Below are 25,704 nucleotides of genomic sequence, written 5' to 3'. Positions count from 1 at the left end.
CTCGTCTCTAATTTAAAATATTAACTATCACTAAATACGAGCTACTGTGAATTAACTATGTGATCATGCAGGCGCAGATTCCGCCACCTTGAAATCTTTAATTTACCTGGAACACACAAAATATAAAATTTATGATTTGGAATTAAACATCTCATCATTAATCAGGGTAATTAAAGCATATAATTTAGCGGAATTTAAGACTCTGGCAATATTAAGTTGAGAAGCACCGAAGAGTATTTTAAGGAAGATCCCATCCAGTGGTCAAAGGGAGAAAGACCTAGCCTCACTAAAACATTTAAACGTGTGGATTTAGGATATAAATCTTATTTATTGTTGTATCAGGAATATATTAGCTCTCGTCTGCAAGGTGCAATAAAAAGGATATACTTAAAACTCTGATTGTTAAATATACTTGTCCATGAATTTGTGGGGTCTTGGACTCCTCTTCTACAAGGGAAGAGTAATGCTGACTCTGTGGCTACAAAGAGGGAGCCCTGCGTCATTTATTATGCCTCTGTCTTAGATATTACTTTCAGAGCCTTTTTAATGATGTCAGCATAAGATCAATACTGTTTTACTATTAAAAATCACGATTGTAGTATTAAATTAACTACATTTTTAGACTTAACTTAGAATTTTCTTTAAGAAACTGTAAATATTATACATCAATTAAAGTTTCCCTTTTTATAATTCTGTTTTTATAAGCTTATTCTGATGATTGCGAAATGCCTATTTTCTCATTGTAATCCATGTGATTCATACAATAAAATGCATGTACTACTACTACCACAAATTAAAAAAAATATGTAATACAATAACATGATGTTATAAAAATAAAAAACAGCTCGCATTAATAATGAATAAAAATATATATGACATTCATATATTACATCAAATAAATTAGAAATGGAAAATGACACAAACATTAATATACAACAAATATTGCACAAAATTGTTTTTAAATAACCAGGAAAACGAAATTATATATAATCATTTAGAAAACATTTTTTTGACAATGAAACTAACAACAATACTAAAAGGACTATTCTGTCCACGATATATTGAACATCACAATATTCTTGACACAATATTTTTTACTCACAATATTTCTTTACAATATTTTGTCCAAACACCCCTGTAATCTACTCCCAAGGCACTCAGAAATCCAATTTCGGGGATTGCATGCTAATAAAATAGGCGCAATCAGTTTTTCAATGTTAGTGATTAAGTAGCTGGACACATTCACTGAGTATGACCCACAGAAGTGCAGAATGTTTGAGTATCCGGAAATCTCCTGGGTCTGCTGGTATGCCATAGCTACATAAAAATATCGACTACTTCTGGAAACAAAATTCAATTAAAAGGCTAGTTAAGGAAAGGAAAACGTATATATTCTTATATATATTCAATTTTTTATCTTGCAATTATTTAGTCTACAAGCAGCCACTTGGACTACTGTAGTTGATTCCTTTTTACAAATGTCCCTTACTATCTACGGCATGGAGTGAGACCTGATAAGTTTACAGTTCATCATGGAAAATCAATTGAGGGACTGTCATGGTGTTTGATCGTATGAAAGGGGGTCAATTGAACAACTTTAGTCTTCCCTAACATTTTTCATAAACATTTTATCCTTTAATGAATTGATAGGCATTTTAAAATTCTAAGGTATGAAAGGAGTTAGTGACTCATACAAACTCTGAGAAATGGGTGATATACATATGTTATTCCTCAGGTCGTTTCACACTGCTAGAAGTAGTACTTCGTGATGACAGAGGCCACATTATATGGATAAGGGTTTTATCTCCAATGTGACAGATAAAGCACATATGTGTACAGAAAGCTGAGCAAACATTTACAATGGTTAGTGAATTCTATAGACATTCATTGGTTGCCACAGTATTGGTCAATTAGGTAGATAAATGCTTCACAATGCATTGTCCTGGACCACTGCAGGATGCAGAACAACAAGCAAAGTGCCATCCCCCCATACTGAACACAAACCCTCGGCCACCTAAAGAGTTTCTGTTTCACTCCAGTAAGAAGGGCAGACATCAGATGAATAATTATGAAGGAGTTTGATACAAAGTGATGGGTAATGGTAATTCTGCTGTTTGCGTGCCACAGGAAATATGCAAAAATTCATGAGTATGATTTTATTTTCCAAATTGTGCAGGGAGCTTTTTCAGCAGGTACAGTATTGATATGCTTTTAAATAAGTAAGACCACTTGTGTGAGAAAAATCTTGTTATGACAATGAGCCAAAGATTGGAAGAATATTTGCAATGCTCTAGTAAACATGTTAATATTTAAAAGACACTTCCGTAGTTTATTGTTTCATTCACTTTCTCTGTTGCTTTAAATCATGAATAGGGCCTGATTCACAAAAGTAAACTTACACTTTTGTGAAAGTTTGTTATTTTTTTTGCATTCACTAAATATAGGTTCATAGTAAGTTTACAACTGTGGAGACTCTGCAGTTGGGGCGGACAATTCTGCTCATTAAAAGATAGGCCTGTGCTATCTTTATTGTGCTGAGTTCTCCACCCCGACTGTACACTCTCTACAGTTGCAAACTTTATATTAACTAGCAGTTTGTGAATACAAAAAATACATATGAACTTACACAAAAGTGTATTCACCTTTGTCATTCTGTCCCATAGAGCCCTTGTTTTCCAAACCCTGTTTAATGTTTAGCTTAACATCAATTATCATTCTATGTCTACTCCAAACTCTACTAAATCTACAAGATCACAAGCCTAACACAACCAATGCACAGGAGAATTAAAAAAAACGTTTTCTAACTACAAATCCTGGGCTTCGGAGTAGCGTACTACTTGCTGAAAAATCGCTTCAATGCCTTGTCAGGGTTTGTAAGTGCTATATAAGTATATTTACAGTTACAATTACAATGAACATATGTACTACGCATTTTCGATTTGTGTAGGTAGTTCTTGGTCTTAGTTTGACTGCAGATTTGCATTTGTATTTCCTGTTGTGTAGCTAGGGACTTTGCAACCTGTGGCATTCCGTGTTTTTGCGGCTTGTGATGCTGCGCTGAAGAGCTGGGTAGGAGGCCTCCCCCACAAGACTCGTGCCACCCGGGGCAGACCGCACCCCCGATGACCTTTGCTACGCCACTGCGTATTTCTCAAGACTGGAAACACTTCCAATACACTCATATAGCCTGGAGCACTTACTTCAGCATCCATCAGACGCACCCACCCTTGCTGGAAGGAAAATTCCGACGCTCCTGTTCGCGGACGATACCCTCCTTATTTCGAAATCCCTAATGGGCATCCAATCGCTGCTCTCCAGCTTTAAGGCCTTTTGCGATGAAAGGGGTTTGGCAATAAATATAGGGAAAACCAAGTTTTTGGTTCTCAATCCGCCCAAAAAGTCTGTCTTTCCCCCGGTCTTAGATTCTGTTCCACTTGATCGCGTTAAAGAATTTGATTACCTGGGAATACGCATCAGTGACACCATGAGTTGGAAGGCACATCACCATAAAGTATTCTTGATGCACAAAAGGGTGGCAGGTGCCTTGCTCAAGGAGCAGCGAGCCTCATCATTAAAACCTATTGGGGCGCCCTTGGACATCTATAGGGCAAGGGTTGTGAGCGCGGCACTTTATGGTGCCGAACTGTGGGGCACTCATAAAGTTGACACCCTGGCTCACCTTGAGAATAACTTTCACAAAGATCTAATGGGTTTGCCCCGCAGCACACCAACCATTCCACTGCTGCTAGATGCAGGCACCCGGGCTATCTGCGATCAAGCGAAACTGCGCCCACTCCTGTTATGGTCCAGAATCTGGAACGTGCAGGAGCTTCGAAGTTATGCAGAAGCCCTGAATGACATTATGTCACTATCGGGCTCGCATAAAATCATCTGGCTCAGAGAAGTGAAAAAGTTGTTGTATAAACTAGGATTAGGAGAGGCTTGGGCCAACAAATCCCCCCGAAACAACAGCTCAAGAAGGTCTATTGGGCATGGGTAGACAGTGAGAGGGTTCACAGTACAAACATTGCAAATCAGTATTACTGTTCTTGTCGATTAAAGAGTTACCGTTAAAGCAACCTTATTTGGATATTATCCAGAGCTCATGGGACAGATCATTGTACATCAAGTTCAGGGTGGGGGTGCTTCCATTATGTGAGTTTACGTCCACTTGGAGACCGCCGGCCCAAACCGTACCTTACTGCCCTTTTTGTGACCTTAGGATAGAGTCTGTGTCCCACATGTTGTTTGAATGCAGTGTCTATGCAGCCCCGAGACGTAGGTGGTTGAAGCCCCTCTGCAGGTGTTTGGGAACTCGTTCTCATCTAGAAGCACTGCGCATTTTACGTTCAGATGCTAGACCCTTCTTTTCTACCTGCATGGCAAAATTCTTGGGCTGGGCCTGGCGTCTTAGGGTTGCAAGGAAACTGTTAATCCAGTGACCGAGCCTTCACATTTATTATGCTGTATGAAATGCTTTTATGATATGATTTTTTTATCGAATAAAGCTTACTACTACTACTCATATAGCCTGCTTTAGGATAGGATACTCCGCCTTCATGGTTAGAATTTTCTAATAACATTATAGCCTGCAATGGAGCGCTACACTGCCCATTAAGGCCCTGCTCAACTATGACCAATTGCAACAGAGAAAGACTTTAATGTATGTATAGCTTGTTAAATGTATATGAATATTCTGCCCATAAGACAGAAAGTCCTAATTAAAAAAAAGTAGGCTCCTGGGAGAGAAATGGGTTTAAAAACTCTCCAGTGGCTCAGAAGCTTCTGAGCCTTCCATATCTCTTGCTGTGTATGTCTGACAATTACAACCACACGCAGACCCACGTCATCAATGGACATACAGCAACAGAAGGATCTGAGCAAGGGTTGAAGTAAAGCACTAGTTGTCCCTTTCAATTGGCAGAGCTGAGGCAGACACAGGAGCTGAGGAAATTCCCTGCTGCTTCCACAGCGTCATCGCTACTGCGAAGCACCCGAAAATGGAGAAGGGAAGTCTTGATGTATTCCTTGGTATACAGCCTCTGCCCTGCTCTCTTCCTCTGCAATGTACATGTCTTGGCATGGCACCTGTGAACATGCCATTTAAAAAAAAAAGGTTAGAAGTTAAATTCAGATTAGATTGTTTTCCAGAATTATGACCAATAAATGAATTTGACTAATGGAAACGCAGATGTTGACTAGCACATGATTGATTAAGGCAAAAATGACTATATATTAAAAAGAAATGCAAATAAAAGGCACTATTCAGCAAGATGGCAAGAAATGAAGCAAAGCTGCACAGTAAGTATGTTATTTTGTAAATATACTTTGTGGAAGCGGAGGCCTGGAGTAGAATTGGTGGTTTTTATCAATTTTAACTATGGAACGAAGAGGTTGTCAGATGACAACCTTCAATATTGATAGAATGATCTTCAGGACTCATTTAAAATCTATGATGCTGATTACAGCTCAGAGCTGGTTTGGAAAAATATTCCTTAGGTCAAGCAACTAATGTGAAGTGCAGTGGGGCACAAGGTGTTGTGTAAGTTTTCTTGACAAGGTAAATATTGCAGCATTTAATATGGAAGATTGATTCCTCTCCTATGAGCACACACTAGAGCTTTTGTGTTGTATCTCAGTGGGACCCATAGTCCTGGTTGTTTTCTGAGTTTTTATGGCTATAAAAAGGCTTAATAGAAATATCAAACCTATTTAAATAAATTGGGATCATAGAATTTTTAATGTTAATTTCAGCAGGCATATTTACACAAATGCGTTATGATACCTTATCTTCCTTCTAGGTGACTTCTTTAAAGATCCAGTTCCAGAAGCTGACTTGTACATTATAGCCCAGATCTTGCATTGTTTTGACAGTGAGAAAGGCCTGCAACTGTTATCAAAAGTTTACAATTCCTGCAAGCCAGGTACCATGAGTTTCTCTTCAATTCAAACCAATTCAAATGTAATGTATATCAAAGAAAGAAATTAAAAAATGATTTAAAGCAAAGCCTAAGTGCTACCACCATAGCTTTTAAGAGATTACCTTATTGAGTCCCAATGATATTTTGATAAACAAATTCAGCACTTATTGTCACAGATAACTGATACCGTACTTACTATAATGTAGTTTAAATTGAATGAAGTGTTGAAAAACAAAGTTACACCATTGCATAATTGAATCATATTCATAGAGCTGGCAATTCTCAAAGGTTTTACCTGACATTTTCATTTAATGTATGGAATTTGTAATCCCTTCAACTGTCCACATCACTTCAAGTTGGCTATTTTTCTTCCAAACCTTCCTATAGCTCCACTTTGAAATTAAAGGAGTTAAAAAAAAACTGTGTAATATTTCAAGTTACTCAATTAAATGAGATACTCTTTTAGTTCTTAAGGCCACTCTCCTGACGGAAGCGGTTTTTAGATGTTTTTGCATCTATGCAGTGAAAACTCAATAACTTTTTTGATAAAAAATCAATAAGATATAGGAAATATAAAGTCACTCAATAGGTTGCAAATTATTTCATGTAATGTGAATGGGCTAAATGATAGATTAAAGACCCAGGGAATGCTAGCCTGGTTCAGATCATTACACTCAGATATAATAATGTTACAGGAGACACATTTAAAAGATCAGCGCGTACCACCAAGGCTTCCCTCACTGATTCAATATGCATTTTTTGCTTCAATACACGCATCAATCAGAGGGGTGGCTGAATAGATTATGCGGTCAATTCAAGCTAAAGTTTTGAACATAGTTTTTGATCCACTTGCTACCTGGATTTTTGTTAAAATGCAAATTAAAAGGGATATTTATAATTTGATGAGCTACTAAGGTGCTATTGAAGATTCTCCAGTAGCCCACAGGAAATACATTTACTTTTGCAAAATGAAACTGGTTATATTATAATGTGTGGGGTTTTTAATTTAATTCAAAATCTGGCAATGGATACATCATGCATGAATATGTTATGAAACAAACCAGATTTTAATCCAAAATGTCACCCTTATCGATCCTTGGCGGACACAGAATGAATCCTCACAAGAGGCTATTTGAAATGCTATGGTACTGCATAGATATTTTAGGCTGCAAGGGGGCAAGCATTGTTAATAATGTATTTTCAGAGGATTCATTGATTAGTTTATCTGTTCCATTAGTCCAATCTGGGTCTCTAAGCCCCAGGACAGATGAAACAGAATCTTAAGGAATTCAGCGGTAGATAAGGCCATTGTGGCATATACGACCTTTTCAATCCAAAAGAACGATGAAATTAATGAAAGATGCCAGGCAGAACCTGCAGGAGTTCTTTGTTTAGAAGGAATCATTAAATCATGCATCAAATCTACATAAAAGATACGAAGAAAGTGAATTTGTGGGTAGGTTTCTGGCTTGGTCTGCGAAAGCTAGAAATAATTCTAATTTTATTAAATGTATAAAGGATCCTATGCAGAATATTAAAACTCTCTCCTCGGAAGTAGCCCAGATATTTTATCAGCACTATCTTAAAATCTATACTGGATGGATTGGGAGTCCACTTAATATAATAGAAAGATGGCTGGCGGGCAAAGATGTCCCAACCCTTTCAGAAGCCCAGGCGGATTCAATCAATGCGGGTATTACATTATTAGAGGTACAACAAACGATTAAATCTCTCCCCAAATGGCATGGCTTGTGGAAAAGACACTTTTCTCTACAAGTAGCACCTTTTTTGGTTTGTTTATTTAATAAGATTTTGCGAGGATATAGTATCCCCAGTTCATTTTCAGAATTTATTGTTGTTAGTTTTGCAAAAAATGGAAAAGCACGGACTTGATCTAAACTCTTTTTGTCATATCAGTCTCCTCAACACTAATTATTAACTATTTGCCTAAATTCTGGCCAAAAGGGTTGCAGCTGTACCACAAACAATTGTTCATCAAGATCAAAATGTCTTCCTCCCAGGGAGATTGATAACTTCAAACACTAATTTTTTAATACAGGCTATAGATTCTTTTTCAATTGAGAAAATTAAAGCCACTGCCATTATGTTAGATGCTGAGAAAGCATTTTATTTGGTGGAGTGGGTGATACTTTTTACAATACTTCGTAAATTTGTTTCCCAATTAGTTTTTTGTCAATTTTATGAAGATTATATTTTGGGGATAAACCATCTATAATGATTAATAATATTCCAGCCGGAAACATTAGCATCAGTTGCGGTACTTGCCGGAGATGTCCGATGTCACCCATATTGTTTGCACTATTTATCAAACTATTGGCGTGTGCTATCCTTTCAAATCAATCCATTGAACCTCCTATGAGGGAGGCGCCTAAACTTAAACTATATGCAGATGACATGGTTTTATATTTAAAGGCAGGCTAGGATAACATTCAAAGAAGTCAGACCCATGCCCAAGAAGCCCACAGCTGACCCCACCGACCTTAATAACGATCGGTCCATCTCGCTCCTCCCCTTCGCAGCCAAAGTTACAGAGAAAACAGTTAACAGGAAACTGAAACGATTCATTGAAGAGAACGCTGTCCTCGGCCCGTCCCAATCTGGATTCCGAAGCAACCACAGCAAAGAGACCGCCCTACTCGCTGTCACTGAGGACATCCGCACCCTCCTGGACCGCAGCCCTCATCCTACTCGACCTTTCATCAGCCTTCGACACCGACTCCCACCGCACACTTGTCGCCAGACTACGCAATGCAGGCATACAAGGAACAGCCCTGGACTGGATCCGATCATTCTTCACTGGAAGAAGCCAAAGGATCAGACTCCCACCCTTCCTCTCCGAACCTATGAAAATCACCTGCAGAGTCCCACAGGGTTCATCACTGAACCCCACCGTCTTCAATATCTATATGCCCCCCTCACAGCCATCATCTGACCTCAACATCGTATCCTACGCCGACGACACCCAGTTCATCCTCTCCCTCACCAAATATCCCAACACTACCAAACTCAACTTCCAGAGAGGAATGCAAGACATCGCAGTCTGGATGACCAACAGCTGCCTGACGTTCAAAGCCGAGAAGACCGAAGTCCTCGTCCTTGGTACCACCCCTTCTGCATGGGACAGCACCTGCGGCCAACTGCCCTCGGAAGCCCACCTACCCGCTCAGACCATGCCAAGAACCTCGACTCATCACTCACCATGAGCCGACAGGTCAACGCTGTCACCTCTAGGTGCTTCAACACCCTTCGCATCCTCTGCAAGACCTTCAAGTGGATCCCCCTTGAGTCACGGAAGACAGTCACCCACGCACTCCTCACCAGCAGACTGGACTATGGAAACACATTCTACGCCAGCACCAACAAGTCCCTACTCCGCAAACTCTAGACAACACAGAACACCGCCACCAGACTCGTCCTTGGCATTCCCCAACATGAACACAACAGCCAACACCTACAAAGTCTCTGCTGGCTCCCCGTGGAGAAAAGACTAGAGTCACTTTCAAAGTCATCACTCACGCCTACAAATGCCTACACAACAACAGACCCAAATACCTCAACGACAGAATCAACTTCCACGTACCCAAAAGAAACCTCTGATCTTCCAACCTCGCACTGGCCAAAACACCAAGCATCCACAGAGCCAGAGCAGGTGGAGGATCCTTCTCTCACAATGCAGCCAAGACCTGGAATGAGCTACCGGCAGACATCAGACGCGCCCCCTCCCTGAACACCTTCAGGGAGACCCTCAAGACCTGGCTCTTCGGCTAAACAGGTCTGCGGACTCCCCGCCCCCCTCAGCACCTTGAGACCCTCATGGGTGGGTAACGCACCTACAATTCCCTGATTGATTGATTGAGTGCCTTTAATAATTTATTCGAGTTGACGGTCATAGGGGGCTATGTAATGAATGCACCAGCGCGCTGTACTGCTGTGGCTTTTTAAACTGTGTGTGGCTTTTTAAACTTGTTGTTACTCTTAAATTTAATCTGCGCCGCGTTGCATCGCGCTACAGAGGTTATACTGTTCGCGCTGTTCGCGCTGTCAGCTCTCACCGCTTAGGGCCGGACTTGTAGGCCGGGGAATTGAGATCAGGCTTACCCGCATTGTAATTGTATTTTCACCCGCATTTGGCGGGACACAGCTAGTTTAGCGGGTCCGACCGCCATCTTGGGTTGGGGCGAAGGCGAGGAGCACTCCGGGCGCCATCTTGCTGAAGGCAAGGGACGCTGGAGGCGGACTTCTGCATTTTTGGTAAGCTTATAAGAGCTGCCAGACTGCAGCACAGGTTAGATCTTGCACCAGCGCGCTGTACTGCTGTGGCTTTTTAAACTGTGTGTGGCTTTTTAAACTTGTTGTTACTCTTAAATTTAATCTGCGCCGCGTTGCATCACGCTACAGAGGTTATACTGTTCGCGCTGTCAGCTCTCACCGCTTAGGGCCGGACTTGTAGGCCGGGGAATTGAGATCAGGCTTACCCGCATTGTAATTGTATTTTCACCCGCATTTGGCGGGACACAGCTACTTTAGCGGGTCCGACCGCCATCTTGAGTTGGGGCGAAGGCGAGGAGCACTCCGGGCGCCATCTTGCTGAAGGCAAGGGACGCTGGAGGCGGACTTCCACATTTTTGGTAAGCTTATAAGAGCTGCCAGACTGCAGCACAGGTTAGATCTTGCACCAGCGCCCTGTACTGCTGTGGCTTTTTAAACTGTGTGTGGCTTTTTAAACTTGTTGTTACTCTTAAATTTAATCTGCGCCGCGTTGCATCGCGCTACAGAGGTTATACTGTTCGCGCTGTTCGCGCTGTCAGCTCTCACCGCTTAGGGCCGGACTTGTAGGCCGGGGAATTGAGATAAGGCTTACCCGCATTGTAATTGTATTTTCACCCGCATTTGGCGGGACACAGCTAGTTTAGCGGGTCCGACCGCCATCTTGGGTTGGGGCGAAGGCGAGGAGCACTCCGGGCGCCATCTTGCTGAAGGTAAGGGATGCTGGAGGTGGACTTCTGCTCGGTTGAATATCCTATAAAGAAGGCAGACCAGGCGTGCAGCGGTCACGCGCAGCGGGCGCGTCGTAGGCGCGCCGGAGGTGCGCCAGAGGTAAGCCCGTTTGCGCCCGTTCGCGCATCGGACGCGCATAGGGCCGCTACCGCTGGCCATCCGCACTCCTCTCGCCTGACATACTCTCGGACGGATCTGTTGGAACTTAGACCGTCTCAGGCTCCCGTGGTACAGAGAGCCTCCGCACCCTCTCTATCTCAACCCTTGTCCTGCGGGCTGCTCAATGTTCGGTCGCTTTGTAAGCACCACACTGAGATTGCCTTTCTGATCGACTCCTCTGGGTTGGACTTGCTGTTCCTAACCGAAACATGGACTCGGGAGGACTGTTTAGTTGAACTGGGTTTGGCTTGCCCCCAGGTTTTAAAATCATCCATACCCCTCGACCAAAGAACCGGGGTGGAGGGATTGGCATTATTTATCGTGAAGGGCTGGGGCTTTCCCAGCTTAAAATCAGTGAGGTACCGGGCTTTGAGCTGATGGGGTTTTCCATCAAGGACTCGGAGAAAGCACTGATTTCTGGTGTGCTGTGTTACCGGCCACCTGGATCGGCTCCCTTTCTACCAGAGTTCCTCGACCTAGTGTATGATCTATCCAACACCCACTCCAAGTTGCTAATCCTGGGCGACTTCAACCTATGGCAGGGGGGCCCTGTAGACGGAGCATTTACGTCTCTTTGCCAGGCTCTCGCTGACATCCAACTGGAGCAACTGGTCCGCTCGGCGACACATAGGGGTGGTCACGTCCTGGACTTGATCTTCGCTGACGGTGATTCGGCAGTGATTAACGTCATCTTAGCCCAGTGCTGGACCGATCATTCGCTTGTGGCGTTTTCTCTATGCTTAGGGGATTATTCCTCTGATGGCGCCGGGGTAGGACTTGCGAAATGGGGCAGATCCTGGTCCCGACTGCTCAGCTCCTCCCCTAGGCCTTCCCTAGTACCCGCTAACTTTTGCTTGAGCAACTCGGCGGAGGAAAGCTACTCCTTGTTCTGCCGGTCGATTACTGACACGCTTGACAAGGTTGTACCCCTCCGTAAATCTAGAGGGAGAGTGAACAGGGCTTTCCCTGGTACACAGAAGAACTACGACAACTGAAGCTGAGCTGTAAACGTACTGAGAGAGAGTGGAGGAAGCAGTACTCCGTCCCGGCAAAACACTCGTACAGGCTCGCTTTGCGTGAATATAAGGCCCAGATCAAGAGGGCCAAAGCGACCTTCTTAGAAGCTTCCTTGACTCAGGCGCCTAATAAATCCCAAGCCCTGTTTAAAATTGTCAGGGACTTGTCCCACCCAACCTGTGCGGCTAATACGGTGCGTGCGTCGCAGGCACTTTGTGATTCCCTTGCTATCGCTTTCGAGGAGAAGACTGCTAAGATCTTGGAGGGCCTAATGCATCCCTCACCCACTACCCCCGGATCGGGAGCTCCGGTTGGCTCGTTCAGTCGACCCCAGCCAACTGCCTCCAGCACTGGCTTGGGAGCTCCGACCGCGCCATCCAGTCGACCCTGGTCGCCTGCTCCTCCACCAAGTGTGTCGGAGCTGGGAACTCCGGTTGATCTGTCCAGTCGACCCCGGACTGTTGCCTCCGGCCCGAGTCTGGGAGCTCCGGGTAGTTCACCCAGTCGACCCCAGCCGACCGGCCTTGTTGACACCTTGGTAGCCCTGGATGTGGGAGCTCCGGTGGGTCTGCCCAGTCGACCCCAGACGGATGGTGATGACCTCTGTCTGGGAGCTCCGGCCAGCCCATCCAGTCGACCCCAGACCAAGGCCCCTGACCTTTGTTTGGGAGCTCCGGTTACCCCCCCCCCCCCAGTCGACCCCAACTAAGTCTTTTCCTTCCCCCTCCTTCGAGGAATTTTGTAAGGTGGCACAAACGGTGTCCTCGGGGTCCCCGCTTGACCCACTGCCCCCCTAATTCTGGAAGGTCTTCCAAGCAGACCTTTTCTTGCCTTTGTTCTCGATCTGCCTCCAATCCCTGGAGTCGTCATCGGTGCCAGAATGTTGGAAATTAGCAGTAGTGTCACCTTTGCTTAAAATACCTACTTTGGATCCTGCCTGTCTTTCCAACTACAGGCCCATATCCTTGCTCCCTTTTCCTATTAAGATTCTGGAAAAATGGGTGACTCGTTCATTCTCAGGTTTCCTGGAAAACATCGGCTGGTTCGATGAGGACCAGTTTGGCTTCCGCCCCGGCCACGGGACGGAGTCCGCGCTGGTGACCGTGTTGGACAATCTTCGTTCGCGTGTCGACAGTGGTCGGGCAGCCTTTTTAGTGCTGCTCGACATGTCGGCCGCGTTCGACACGGTCTGCCACCGGACCCTTGTCAGGAGACTTGAGGAGTGCGGGGTCACTGAGGGGGCAAGAGACTGGCTGACATCTTATCTGGACGGCAGGCAACAGTTGGTTTCACTTCCACCATTCACCTCTGAGCCAAGGAGTGTAGGACAGGGGGTCCCACAGGGCTCGGCCATCAGCCCTATACTTTTTAATTTGTACCTCCGCCCCTTAGTCCAGCTAATAAAATATTTTGGTATCTCGGCATTTAATTATGCCGATGACACCCAGCTGGTCTTTTCACTGGAAGGGAATAACGCGGTCTCGCTGGATACCGTTCATCGCTGCATGGCAGCCACAGCAGACTGGCTACGAGCTAATTCTTTACAATTCAATAGCTCCAAGACGGAGGTACTCCACTGTTCTATCGACCGGATTCCGCGGGCACTCCCAGACAACTTTTGGCCTAGTACCTTTCTTGAGCCAGTACTGGTGGCAGAATTAGCCCGTAATCTGGGGGTGATTTTTGGCCCTAACCTACAGCTTGACATACACGTCAACAAAACCACCTCTACGTGTATGATGCTGTTGCGCATGTTGCGCAAGGTTTTGCCCCTTCTCCCCGCCCAAGCAAGGCCGGAAGTAGTTCGTGGGACCATATTAAGTCGCCTCGACTACTGCAATGGGCTCCTCTTAGAGGCCCCAAAAAATCTGACCGGTAAGCTACAGCGGGTGCAAAACATGGCCGCCAAGCTGGCTCTCTCCCGCCCTAGGTCTAGTTCCTCCACCCTTGCCTTAAGAGATCTACACTGGCTCCCGGTTCATCTGCGGGTACAATACAAAGCTGCGTGCCTTGTGTTTAAAGCGGTTCACCAACTAGGCTCCATCCCTCTGCAAAAGATGTTTGCTTGGTACTCTGCATCGCGACCCCTCCGCTCTTCTTCGGCGCATCTTCTTGTAGTCCAGAGGTTTCACAGAGTGAGGATGGGTGGCCGCGCCTTTAGTGTCGCAGCGGCCAAACTTTGGAACTCCCTGCCACTCTCTCTGAGAAGCCACAAGGACTACTTACCTTTTAGGAAAGCGTTAAAAACCCACCTATTTCCATAAAAGGCTTGTGCTGTTAAGGTTATGGTTCCTGATCAAAGCGCCAGGATGCCCTTTGGGTGACAGGTTCGCACTCTACAAATACACCAAATAAATAAATAAATAAATAAGTAAAATCTGAAGCTCTAATTTTTAATAGTTCCCCAAAGATATTACCACTCGCAAAGAATGAATTTATTACCGTTATTTCTGTTTGCTTTTCTCAAATGTCCCAGTTACGCTAATGAAGGCCTTTTTTGGAACCCTAGAAGGCAATTTTCTGTCTTTTATCTGGAAGTCAAAGCGACCTAGGGTCAAGTTGTTAATACTTTCATTAGCTTGGGAGAAGGGAGGACTAGCCCTTCCCTCCTTAAGAACTTACTATCAGGCCACACTTATAAGTTGGTTGATCTTAGCTTAAACAAATAAAGCTGCTATAGATCATTACCTTTTACATATTATGTTAATAACAGCAAAAAAATACCAAGACTACCGAAACGTACACGCTAATAGTCGTAGATCGTACCAATTATATTTGGTGAAAATATCAGATCCCACATTACCATCCCGGGATGATGCTTGAGGCATGTGCTGGCTTAGGTTTGAGCTTGGGGCGTTCCACATTATCACGTTGGGAAAATATTGGATTTCGCACAGTAGATGATTTTTTTTCATAATAATGGCTTTGTTACCTGGCAAAACTGTACTTGCGAGCATAGATCCTTAAGTCCAACACTTTACTTTAGCTATGCTCAAATTGACCATGTCTGTTCATGTAATTTGGTTGAACACTACGACAGAGAAAATAGGGCAAGCTTTTTTCAGAACACGGCATAGTGGAATTGGTAATTGGTACAGACTTCTATGTCGACGTTCAGGACTCAAAGTAATATTGAAGCACATTAATAGCGTAATCAGTATTGCAGGTTGTTGCATTACAAAGCCATAATGAGATTATTATAATTGATTTAGTAAAAAAAGCTATTCGAGATGCCAATTATAAGTGTGTGAGCTTTTATTGTAAATGGATGCTTTACTACACCCCGCAAAAATTAATAAAATGCCCATATTGCTGATCCCTTTTGTTTTATATGTAAATCTGAGTCTGGTGATTGGCTTCATCTGATATTTAGCTGCCCTAAATTGAATGAGTTTTGGACAGGGATTTTTACTGAAATAAGAAATTGGGATGGAGAGGGATTTTACCAGACCTGATGAGAGCTCTTTTCGGCGCCTTGTCAACTACTTATAATTTGGCCATGAAATTGAAGCAGCTTTGTTTTATAGCATCTTTGGTAGCCACAAAATTATTTTTAGCAAATTGGAAGTCTATTACAATACCCACCATCAATCATTGGTTCAATAGAATGGACAAAGTGTATCATCATGAGCTTCTCAATGCGAAGAGAGTAGGGGCTATCAGGCGTTTTAACAAAATCTGGTCAAGTTGGCAGAGTGCAGCTGGCTTAGAGTAAGAATTCAATTCTGGCTGTAGATAGTATTTTAGCTATCTATAAGCTTAACTTATATTGCAGGGCCAATTGGGTATATTGGGACATCTTACGAATGCTATTTTATGATTATTGGACAGTCGGTAATATTTTAGTATGAAGTATAGTAGTAACCTATTAATTATTTAGAAGAAACATTAACATGAATTATTAGTGGCGTGATGTTTGTGAAAAGTTTGTTAATTAAGATGTTTTAAGATGAAATTATATGAATCATGTATTTTTTAGATGAATTGGATGATGCTGTTAATTTTTTTCCAATAACAAAAAATATTTTTGGATGAAAAATGTCTAAAGCAAATTGCATACCCCACATGAGACCTTGAAATTCTTGTTGAAGTGGTGCAAACATTTTTAATTTTTTCATTTGACTTATTGATGAATGTTGCCAAATTATAAAACAAACAATTGTTTTTTGTCAAAATTATTAAAGAGGCCTTTTAACTTTGAACTGCATCAGCAAGCATTTACCATTTGAATACAGAAGAAGGAAATATGATTTTTTTCACAAACCAAATGGAAATATGGGGTTATTTACAAAATGTTTGCAGTCCAGAGTCCTGTACTGTGTTGGCAGTAGAGTGAATCAAAAAGAGCTTTAAACAATGACATCCACAAATATTGATATGTAGTGATGGCAATATTAAAGAGAGGCCAGCCAACATATTTCTTCAAATTGTATTGAATTTCATATTATTCTTGTTATCATAGAATAGATTTTGTTTGAGAAATATTATTTGTGAGTAATTATGTAGTAAAGGTACAGCCCCAAATAAAGTCTTCTGCTACTACCCATTTGTGGGGTTTGTCCCTTTCTTGACAAGATGAAAATCTTGAGAATACCGTTAATGCGGGAGAGGTGTGGCACAGCGGCCAGGGTGAGTGACTCTGGAGCACGGGGCTCATGGTTCAATTCCCAGCACTGGTGGCAACTCAACCCAGCGCCCTGTGACTCTGGGCAATAGCTCGCTTAATCCCCCCAACGGCCCCCAGCGCCTTGAGAACCTTAGGGGTGATTAGTCCGTGCTTTACAAAAATACTGTGCTATAATGCCTCCTAATAGCCTTCCTCAGTCGACCCTACTAGCATCCCAAACACTGCCTACATTTGTGCCTTCAACAGACTCCCTAAAGTATGTGAAATCATATGTTCTCTTCATCATACCCTGTATAACCCCCATTACCCGCCTCTTGGTTAACCATGCGATCTTTAAGTGAAACCCAGAAAAATCTGTTTGTAGACTCTGCTTTGAAAGGAGCAACCATGCTCCCTTTCACTTAAGATTCCATGTTGCTCTCTTTTACTTTGTACACCAAGGTATATTTCTCTTCAAGACTTTTATTCTGGATGACTTTTTTTTTTAAGGGTTTAAAGCTTCATTCGAGTTGCATACTCATAAAAGCACAACATACATTTTAAAACATCACAATTGATAATTAAATTAAATTCAATCAAAATACATTTTTATAAAATAGTTGTGCAAGCTTGACCAGTATAAAAGTTAACACACATTTAAAACAGTTATCAAATCTGATTTGTGAGAAGGGCTCTCCGCCTAATGGACCAGGCCCACCCTAGATATTTATCTATACCCATGACAATAGGCTCCTCGGGGGTGGTACAAATAATTCTCTTGCCTCAACAGCACTAATTACCCCCAGGTTCTTACAAACTGGAACTAACCAGACCCTTCTTGGAGTGGCGTAGGCATTACAAGCAAATAGGAAGTGATCCACACTTATATTTGCTGCACCACATGCTGGGCAGCACAGGGTATTCAGACTCTTCCACCTGCCTGTTAAATATCTCAGGGGGAGGGAGCCGGATCTTAACTGGAAAAACAATTTCCTGTCCATGGGGACAGTTATACTGTCCCAATATTGTTCTAACACAGGGCACATTTTAATTTCCAGAAAACGACCACCCATCGAATCAGATTTTGCTCCCCTCCAGAGCCTACCATCTATCCACTCCCAATATAAAGTTTTAAGGGTATTTTTACTTGGGAAAACTTCCCCCGCAGGGTTATCCCAAAGGTTGGAGAGACCCAGTTCGCCTAGCATGACCCTTAAGTTTTTCAGCCACGTTATTTTATGAAAAATGTCAATTTTAAATATTGCCAGGAACCCATCTGCATAGTGCTTAATCTCAGGAGTAGACCAGAGTCGTCTCCAATATAGGATAGGACGCAATCGAGCTCGATCGCTAACAGTTCTTCTCCCAAGGTCAAAACTAAGCGGGATTAGTGGGGTACTCTGGGGAAGTCCCGTGATTCCCCTGAGGAACCTATTCTCTGCTGTCTGTAGGGAAGTAAGCTTTTCAAAACCCCACAGTTCTGCCCCGTAGAGGGCCGACCCTATTGCCTTAGCGTCGTATACAGCAAGGGCAGCTTTTATGGGCTTTGTTTTTGATCTTTTGTGCTCCACCCGTAGAGCCCCCGAAATTTGCTGATGTTTCAAAACCGCTTTTTCTATGTGGTGGGACCAGCCCTGGCTAGTTGCTATTTGTACTCCTAAATAGGTAAACTCCCTAACTACTTCAAGCTCAATGTTATTCATGCGTATCCTAGGGCGAGGTTTACATCCTCGGAAGAAAACCATCAACTTGGTCTTGCCTACGTTAACTTCAAGACCATGCTCCAGGCAGAACTCATCAAAGATGTTCAAGGCACGCTGTAACCCAGCGGGGGTCTTAGACATTATTAACGTATCGTCAGCGAACATCAGGATCGGAACCTTGAGGCCCGCTAACGAAGGAGCATCCACCACAGCATCCAACATCCTACCAACTATCCCGTTAATATATAATGTAAAAAGCAAGGGTGCCATTGCACAACCTTGGCGAACCCCTCGTTCCACCGGAAAGTTGATAGAAGATTGGGCATTCAACCCCCACTGGACTTTAGCAAAATTGCTCTTGTGTAGCCTTATGATTAAGGTGAGCAATTCTGCTGGAATACCTGCCTTATTTAAAACTGTCCAGAGTTTATTTCTTGGAACTAGGTCAAAGGCAGCCCGCAAGTCGACAAAAGCGACATACAGGCTGCCCTTGCCAAGAAGTACCGTCCCCCACCGCAACATAGTAAAACGAAGCACCTGATCGACGGTGCTAGTGGCCCTCCGGAAGCCTGCCTGAAAAGGGGAAAGTGAATTATTCTCATCCACCCATTCCATAAGTTTGCTTACCACCATCTTCCCGATCACTTTTTGGATGGTGGCAATCAAACTTATTGGCCTATAATTAGCAGGAAGGGATCGATCTCCTTTTTTATAGATCGGTATTATAATGGCTCCCTTCCATTGATCAGGGACTAACGCACCCTTTGCGATGGCATTCCCCAATAAGAACACATACCTGACACACCTAACTTTATAGTTTTTAAAAACATCCGAGGGTATCCCATCTAAACCCTCGGCCCTGCCCCCCTGGGCAGAACATATTGCTAGTTCAACTTCTTTGGCGGAAAACAAATTGTCTTTGGGAAATACAGCTGGAATTGCTTCCCCCGCCACTGTCTCCTTTGTCTCTGCATATTGAGGCCTGAAATAATTCACCCAAGCAGACTCTGCAACATTATTATCTGGTTTGTTTGGGATACCACCTCTGCCCCACTTCACTATCTTCCAGAAGAGCCTGGAATCCTTGGCTCCAGAGGCCTCCTTTAAATCATCCCAATACTTCTCATCCCACATTTTTTTTGCCAAGGAGATGCTTAAATTGTATTGCTTCCTTGCTACTCTAATTGCAACCCTATCCCTGTTTCTAATGGCATTACCCAGGGTTAATCTAGCTACCCTACACTGTTGATTGAACCATCTAGCTGGTTTTAGGGGTGCTATTCGATTTCCCTTGGATGCTCTCATAAAATGGGGTTTTAGAAGAGCAAAGAGATTGTTATGGATGTCAGTAGTTGCCCTGGATCCTGGCACTATAGAAGTTGCTAATTCCATTGAGGCAATAGCATTATCCTCCTCAGAACCAATAAAATCTATAGATGCTGCATTCACCAAGACACATGGCCATTTCAATCTACGCATATCATTTGCGATGTCCGGAAGCAAACCATCGCTTGCCTGGAAAGTGGAATGGACAGAGTTCCACCATGTGTGGGTCACACAGAGGGGGTTGTGATTACTTTCTATCCTGCCCTTGATTTCCATGTCACAAACCCCCTGCCAGAGATTAAGACTACATATAACGTAATCTATCCTACTTCTATTGTGGCCATTATCAAATGTACACACACCCTCCTTGTCTCCCTTTGTTCTCCCATTAAGGGCTCTCATCCCGTGTTCCAAACACATAGCATTTAGGAGAAGTATATCCTTCGTCCAGCGTTTGACGGGTGCTAGGTTTAAAGAAGGGACTCCCCATAGGTTATCTTCCTCCTGCCCCAAGGGGTCTTCAGTGCTATCTAGGGGTTCAAAGGTCCTATTTAAATCCCCAGCTATTATGACTCGATTTCCAAGGGACTTGGTTTGCAAAAAGGTAGATAAGGCCTCTAAGGTTGGGGAACTCCCAATGTTGGAGCCTCTAGCATAGACGTTATACAAATCTATCACACCCCACTTTACTGAAGAGATTCGCAACATTAAAATATCTCTACAACCCAAATCCCACATTTTCATAGTAGTATCCAAGCTCTGCCTAATCCAAACTGTGAGGCCTCCCATGGGTCTGCCCCTGGGACCTCTACTTGCTGGAATTGAGAAATTTAAATAACCTGGGAGATAGATAGGGTCACAAGCCCATGTCTCCTGTAGAATACACAATTCAAACCCATTGATAAAATCAATCCATGGTTGTGACATCAGCTTGCTCCCCAATCCTGCAATGTTCCAAGATATGAGACTCCCTACAACCGGTCCATCCCTGCATACTGTTCTTATAGAGGTGGATATAGGGGGGTTCACAGGGATACCATCATGCTCTCCCCGATTTTGGTCATTACCCATAGTGATTTTCTCCACTCCTAGAGAGTCAGTGATACTCAATGCAGGTAGATCCCCACTCCTCAGATTTTGCAGTAATTCCCCAATAGGTGCCTCCTCAAGAACAATCTTTTCACCAATATTCGCTTCATTTAGCACAACATTAATGTTTAATTCAGGGGCGTCAAGGTTCCAACATGCATTCCAACAAAATGTACCTCCCCAGCTATTCCAATAGTCAGACTTTGGTCAGCAACCCCAACCCAAACATTGCATGCCTTCCAAAGAGTTGTAATTTGGGCCATTGCTATGGGTTTGCCATTGCAATGGAGTAATGGATGGGGCAACCCCTACCAACGAAAAGTTATTAGAGCAGCTTAAGTTCCTAGGCACACCTACTTGGGCACAGGTTTACCTTGGATAGAAAAACATAAGGTCCACAATGCCAATTCCCCCACTGCTTGTGCCCCAGCCCTGCCTCGTTATCCGGCCAGCCACCCTGGGATCTTGAAAATTAATAACAATACAATCCCCCCCCCATATTTTTGGGAGTACGACCAATCCAGTCAGTCCTCCTTACCCCTATTATCAACCCATCCACTTCCCCCGGTAGTGGTCTATTTACCCTTAACCAGTGCATTACCTTGTTTTTAAGCATCTGGAAGGTTTCTCTTTGTCCAACCAAAAGGGGTGGTACATTGGTAAGCACCGCGACGTAGGGATATGAATCCGGGGTAAGGTTCATAGGGGATATCTTTTGAGGTGGCTTTATTGGATGGGATAATGGTTGTATAATAGCTGGAACAACGGGACGAGATGTAGGGATATTTAGTGTTGGCTTGGGATTAGTGGGTGCACTATTACCTGACCTGGAATCATTGTTGCCCACTGCTCCAACATTATAGTGGGGTTTGTGAATGCTTGATAGGGGCAGGAGGTTGTTAGGAACAGAAGTGCTACCTTGCGGACATTCTTTGCTTTTACCCTTGGGCACCAGGTCTGGAACCTTAGTTGCTCTTTTTCCAGTACTAGTGCCTGAACAGGCTAACACTACAGGATTAGTCAATTGACTTGGACCACTTTTCTGGGACCTATTTGAAGTTCTGCCTACCGGAGATTTTATTTCAATAATAGGCGTTTTTTTTTTCCTTTCCCATGGTTTCCTGAGACTTGCTACTCTCATTTAACCTAGGTTGTGATTTGATTAACAATTTCGTAGAGAAAAAGTTATCTAGGGTAGCCTGCTCAAAATGATCCAGACGACTAATTATCGTATTGACTTGATCCTCTATAGGTGCCAAAAGGGACTTTAATAGCTTTTCCAGCTCAGGTATCAGTAAATGTGTTGAGGGAGCGTTCACAGCCAGCTACTCCCCCAGGGAGTCATTAGTAATAAGGCTTGAACTCACTACAAGAACATTTCCCCCCTCTGGTAATGGGTCACCACTTTCGCTAACCCCACTATGCTCCTTTTGGGTGGACAGGAGATTTTTTGCGACTTTCCTAACTTTAGTTGGGGGTTTAGAAGAGTAATTTTTCCTGGGAGCGGTACTCCTCTTTCTTTTCGCGCATGGTTTTAAATTAAGCGCACTAGTGGACGCACTAGATTCAGCTGTACTGGTTAGGGGATCAATAAATGTTACAGATGGAATTATAGACAAGGTGGAGATCTCCGATCCCAAATTCAAACCACCCTCGGTTTCCAAGATTAGAGGAGATACATTAAGTACTTCAGACACAACGGGTAGGGATATGGACGACAAAGGAGTGACCAGTGCCGGGAAGGCTTGCGGTAAACGTTTTTCCACGGAATTTTTAAGAAGCTCTATAGAGAGCCTACGCTCGGCACGTTTCTCTGCTAGAGAAATTTCCTTATCAATATCTTGGGTTACACGGTTAAAAAATGTATCTAAGGGGCCAAGGATGGTTAATCCACCCTCAGCCTGGGAGGGGACCAGGTTAGTATTAGTGCTATTTCGTGTTACGGACATTATTAACAGCCCCCCACAGCAATACAATAAGTGCTTTATCAGAATATGACACAGAATAAAATAAGTCGGTTTAGACCACCAAACTAACAAGGACGATTACTTAGTCTTAAGCGTCAATGGGGTGGCCCAGCCCGGCCTCCTTCGGCCCCTGACGGTCACAGACAGCCCGCCCTTTGCCCGGGCTTAGCCCCGGGCGCTCCCGCGCGCTCCAGCGCAGCGGTAATGACAACGTCTTGTATATGCAGGAGGTGTTCAAGGGGCGGGGCAAACAGGGAGAGCGACCAGGTGGAGGTGATTACAGCGCAGGGACTCCTGGGCAATGGAGTCCCTGTCCCTCACCTGGCGCTCGCAGCCCTGTACTTCCTCCTCCTGCCCACGGGGTCCTGGGTCCGATGTTATGTTCCTCAGTGAAGCGCCTTAACACACAGGCGAAGGTCTCCCAGAAAGAAAGCAGTCCAGCAAGGGAAAAAAGCGGCACACAAGGGTTCTCCTGCTTCAAGGACAGAAAGCGTCTCCCACTGGGACAGCAACTTGCAGGCACCTTTCACTCGGTGCTCAAGGGGCGGGGCAAACAGGGAGAGCGACCAGGTGGAGGTGATTACAGCGCAGGGACTCCTGGGCAATGGAGTCCCTGTCCCTCACCTGGTGCTCGCAGCCCTGTACTTCCTCCTCCTGCCCACGGGGTCCTGGGTCCGATGTTATGTTCCTCAGTGAAGCGCCTTAACACACAGGCGAAGGTCTCCCAGAAAGAAAGCAGTCCAGCGAGGGAAAAAAGCGGCACACAAGGGTTCTCCTGCTTCAAGGACAGAAAGCTTGTTCTGGATTACTCTAGAAGTTAGCTTTTGTCAGGGCAACAAATACCTATTTTACTGCTCCATACAACCAGTAGCCCTCAAGAATCCTTTGGAGTTGAGTCACTCTTGTACTCCTTTGCGGCTTTCGCTTGATGAGACTGAGCTATTACTGGAAATATTAGAAAAACTTCAATAGCCCACATTAATTATGTAAATCCTGAAATGCTTTTCTGACTCCATCTCTAACACACAGGTTTCTAGAGTTGAAATGTATTTGGCAAACCAGGATTTCCACAAGTAAATTTCCCTTCTTCCACAAACTCGATGTAAATGCTGTCAGTAAAAATTAGATCAATGACTGCCATATCATTCGTAGAAGTTCTAATGAACTTGCATCATTGCTGTCAGATTTACCCAAAGTGACCTCCCCATCAACCCTGAGTTTGAGATACGTGGTCAGACAGGTCCTACAACCTTAACCCACATTTATTGAGTGATAGGTCACAAGTGGGGTCTCATTCAGCCCTGAGATAAATATGCACCCAGGGAAAACCTTGATCAATCCAACAGATAGATAGCTGCAACACAGTCAGGTCAGAGGAAATTTGCCCCAATAAAATATGTTTGGCCAAAGGCGCACATTCTCTAAAATACCACAAAGCTAGTTGCAACATGTGGGTAGAAACACTCAGCCAATCAGGACACATCATGCACACCACAGGTAGTGATCATGTGCTCCCCACACCGGACATCTGGGCACATACACACTGGCCCACACTAGTTCTCCCCAAGGTCGAGAGCGATTAGTGTCCTTATCAGATGCCCAAACTTTTTAATTTTCCACTGAGATGCTTTTGCAGGAATGCTGAATTGTTTTATTGTACTTCATAAGATGTAGTTTTTGCCAGTCGAAACTTGCACAAAGTGGGACTTTCCTCAGAGGCATTCTGTCAAGACTCTCCCGGCCACTGCATTTATTTAAACCAACTTGTTTCTGTTTTGCCAAACGCCTCTTGTCTTTTCATTTATTTAAGGTAAAATCAAATATGTGTGTGTACCTATTTTATGTGTGTGTGTTTGTAATACTCTCAGTATGTTGTTTCCCATTCATTTTTTTCCTCTATCTTTCTTCAGCAGAAAATGTCTTGCTAATCTAAATCTCTTTTACACCTAGATTAGTGGACCTGCTCCCCAAGTCTATACCTTTCACTGTTCACTTAAGGTCCTTAGCATCAAGCATTGAAATTCACCTGAATATTGCTATTGATCTCAGGGGTTTCGGGATGTTAAAATGATTCTTTCACAGGTGAAGCCTTTGAAGGAGTATATGGTGGGGACTGCATTGGGCACCAGCAGTCTCATGGTATTGAAAACCCTCAGTATCGAGATTGACACAAAAGCTGACCCACCAAATTTAACCTTTTGTTTGAACTGATAAAACTTTGAACTGACAAGACTTTTCCAAATTTTGATCCAGGCAAACACATTCAATTCTGCAAACCTGGACTTAATATTCAACAGAGATCTGTAATGAATATTGATTGCGATTCTTCTTATATGACCCAAATATTCCTTAATAGTTTTTTTAATGAAGACTATTCACAGTTCCCCCATACATGTATGATATAGTGTCAGTACAGACTAGACAAAGTTTCCTCATTTTGACACACTGAATAATTTCCCTATTTAAAGACCATCTCTATGCAAATCAGTTGCTGCTGGGCACCAACAGGAAACACCCAGTCTCAACTTTGAGGCCAAGCCTCCTCCAAACACGAACAAAGGCAACCTCAGGCTGGTTTTGGACTACTTTGGAACTATCAGTGAGGTAAGACATGCATCCTGTGGTGCAGTGAGCATGAGACCCTTGTCTCGGAATACCTGTTGCTCTTAGAGTATCTACTGGATCAAGCAATGAAGGGTTGAAAGGAAGAACTGAATAAACCTCATTCACTGGCAATCACTTGGGTTGCTTACCAGTCCATCGTTTTCACCTACTGTGTCGCTTTAGACAGAGATCAGTCATTTGCAACTCAGTTGTGGTCCTGCTCCAACAGGAACAGTTTAGAATACCCAAAAATGCCAGGCCAGTTCACTCAGACAAGGAACACAGGCAAACCA

General features: G+C 43.8%; 1 protein-coding gene across 1 annotated transcript in view; it reads left to right on the top strand.

Moving 5' to 3' along the window:
• LOC147698093 (acetylserotonin O-methyltransferase-like) overlaps positions 1-25,704 on the top strand; it is a 607,642-nt gene that overhangs the window by 494,554 nt on the left and 87,384 nt on the right. Inside the window, exon 7 of the mRNA XM_086934770.1 lies at positions 5,802-5,924. Within this exon, the coding sequence (XP_086790896.1) occupies positions 5,802-5,924 (123 nt within the window). The remainder of the gene's footprint in view (positions 1-5,801; positions 5,925-25,704) is intronic.

The sequence above is a fragment of the Lissotriton vulgaris genome, chromosome 8 (assembly GCF_964263255.1).
Source record: "Lissotriton vulgaris chromosome 8, aLisVul1.2, whole genome shotgun sequence".
Lineage (NCBI taxonomy): Eukaryota > Metazoa > Chordata > Amphibia > Caudata > Salamandridae > Lissotriton > Lissotriton vulgaris.
This window is presented reverse-complemented; position numbering and strand designations above follow the sequence as displayed.